At 43.2% G+C, this 1,124-nt stretch overlaps 1 protein-coding gene across 1 annotated transcript in view; it reads right to left on the reverse strand.

Moving 5' to 3' along the window:
- Positions 1-862: 862 nt before the first annotated feature.
- Positions 863-1,124, reverse strand: part of LOC119585843 (C-Maf-inducing protein-like) — a 130,578-nt gene continuing 130,316 nt past the window's right edge. The window contains 1 exon segment of the mRNA XM_037934574.1: positions 863-1,015. Within this exon segment, the coding sequence (XP_037790502.1) occupies positions 891-1,015 (125 nt within the window). The 3' untranslated portion in view covers positions 863-890.

The following is a 1,124-nucleotide window of genomic DNA, read 5'->3' on the forward strand; positions in this document are numbered from 1 at the left end:
AAACTAGCTTTTTAGCATTACACTTAACTGGCAAATCAGTATATCAGAAAATAAGTTACACAGAAAGAAATTTTACACAGAAAGTGTAGTGTGAAATGGGTCACAATTTCATGAATACATGTAATATTTGTGTAGAAAAAAAATCATTAGCTATATACTCCAGCATCATTGTCAACCTTGATATAACAAATATAATTGCTTTCTGTCTCACATGATATCTCAGAAGTCTTTACTCTGCTTTAGTTGATGTTGGCACCAATGCAGATCTCTTGGTCTGAATTAGCTTTCTTGTCGGAAACAAGATTGGTTATCTTGTTCCTTTTCCCGTCACTGTTGGCTCGAACAAGGACACTCCTCGTAGTTGATTTACCTTTTTCACTGCTGGCTCGAACAAGAAGATTCCTTGTTCTAGCACTTGGTTCTCCTTGCTCTGTTACAGCAACTGCATTACTTCCTGTAGAATCCTGTTCCTCACTGTTGACATTACTCTGTTTCAACTGGCTGCTCTGTGTCTCACCACTCGAGTTCATTAGAGCATTGGTTGATTTCGTGGCCGGTTCATCGCTCCCGGACCGTACAATGAAGTTTCTGACAAAATTAGTTTGATCTACACTGCAAGCTCTGACTAACAACCCTCTCTTCACAGTTCCCTGTTCTTCACTCTTCGCCTTGACCAGCGGGTTCCTCTTCGTCAGACTCTTCCCATCGAACTTGGGCAAGCACATGAAGTCCCTCCTACTGTTGTTCCTCTCTGAAACAGGAGAGTCTTGCTTGGTTTGGTCCCTGTCTCTCTTCCTCCTCCCCAGCTGGTTCAAGACGCGGCGAATAAAGGCAGTGGGCCCGGCGGAGGTTCTGCTAACATCAGGAGTGTCAGCAGAAGGAGGCGAGGGTCACCAAGCGTCTGTGTACCGGACGTCCACTTCTTGGAGAGCTGGCAGAGTCTCTTTCAGTGTTTCGAAGGTTTGCAAGGAGAGATTCGTGCTGTTGAGGTTCAGTTTCCGCAAACTCTTGATGGCTGTTGGGATAGGAAGCTAGTTTAGTCTTTATGCAACATCACTATAAAAAAACGATAACGATTTATACTTTTGCGTGGATTAGCGTATTATTAAAATGAATGTACGTAA

The sequence above is a fragment of the Penaeus monodon genome, chromosome 20 (genome assembly GCF_015228065.2).
Source record: "Penaeus monodon isolate SGIC_2016 chromosome 20, NSTDA_Pmon_1, whole genome shotgun sequence".
NCBI lineage: Eukaryota > Metazoa > Arthropoda > Malacostraca > Decapoda > Penaeidae > Penaeus > Penaeus monodon.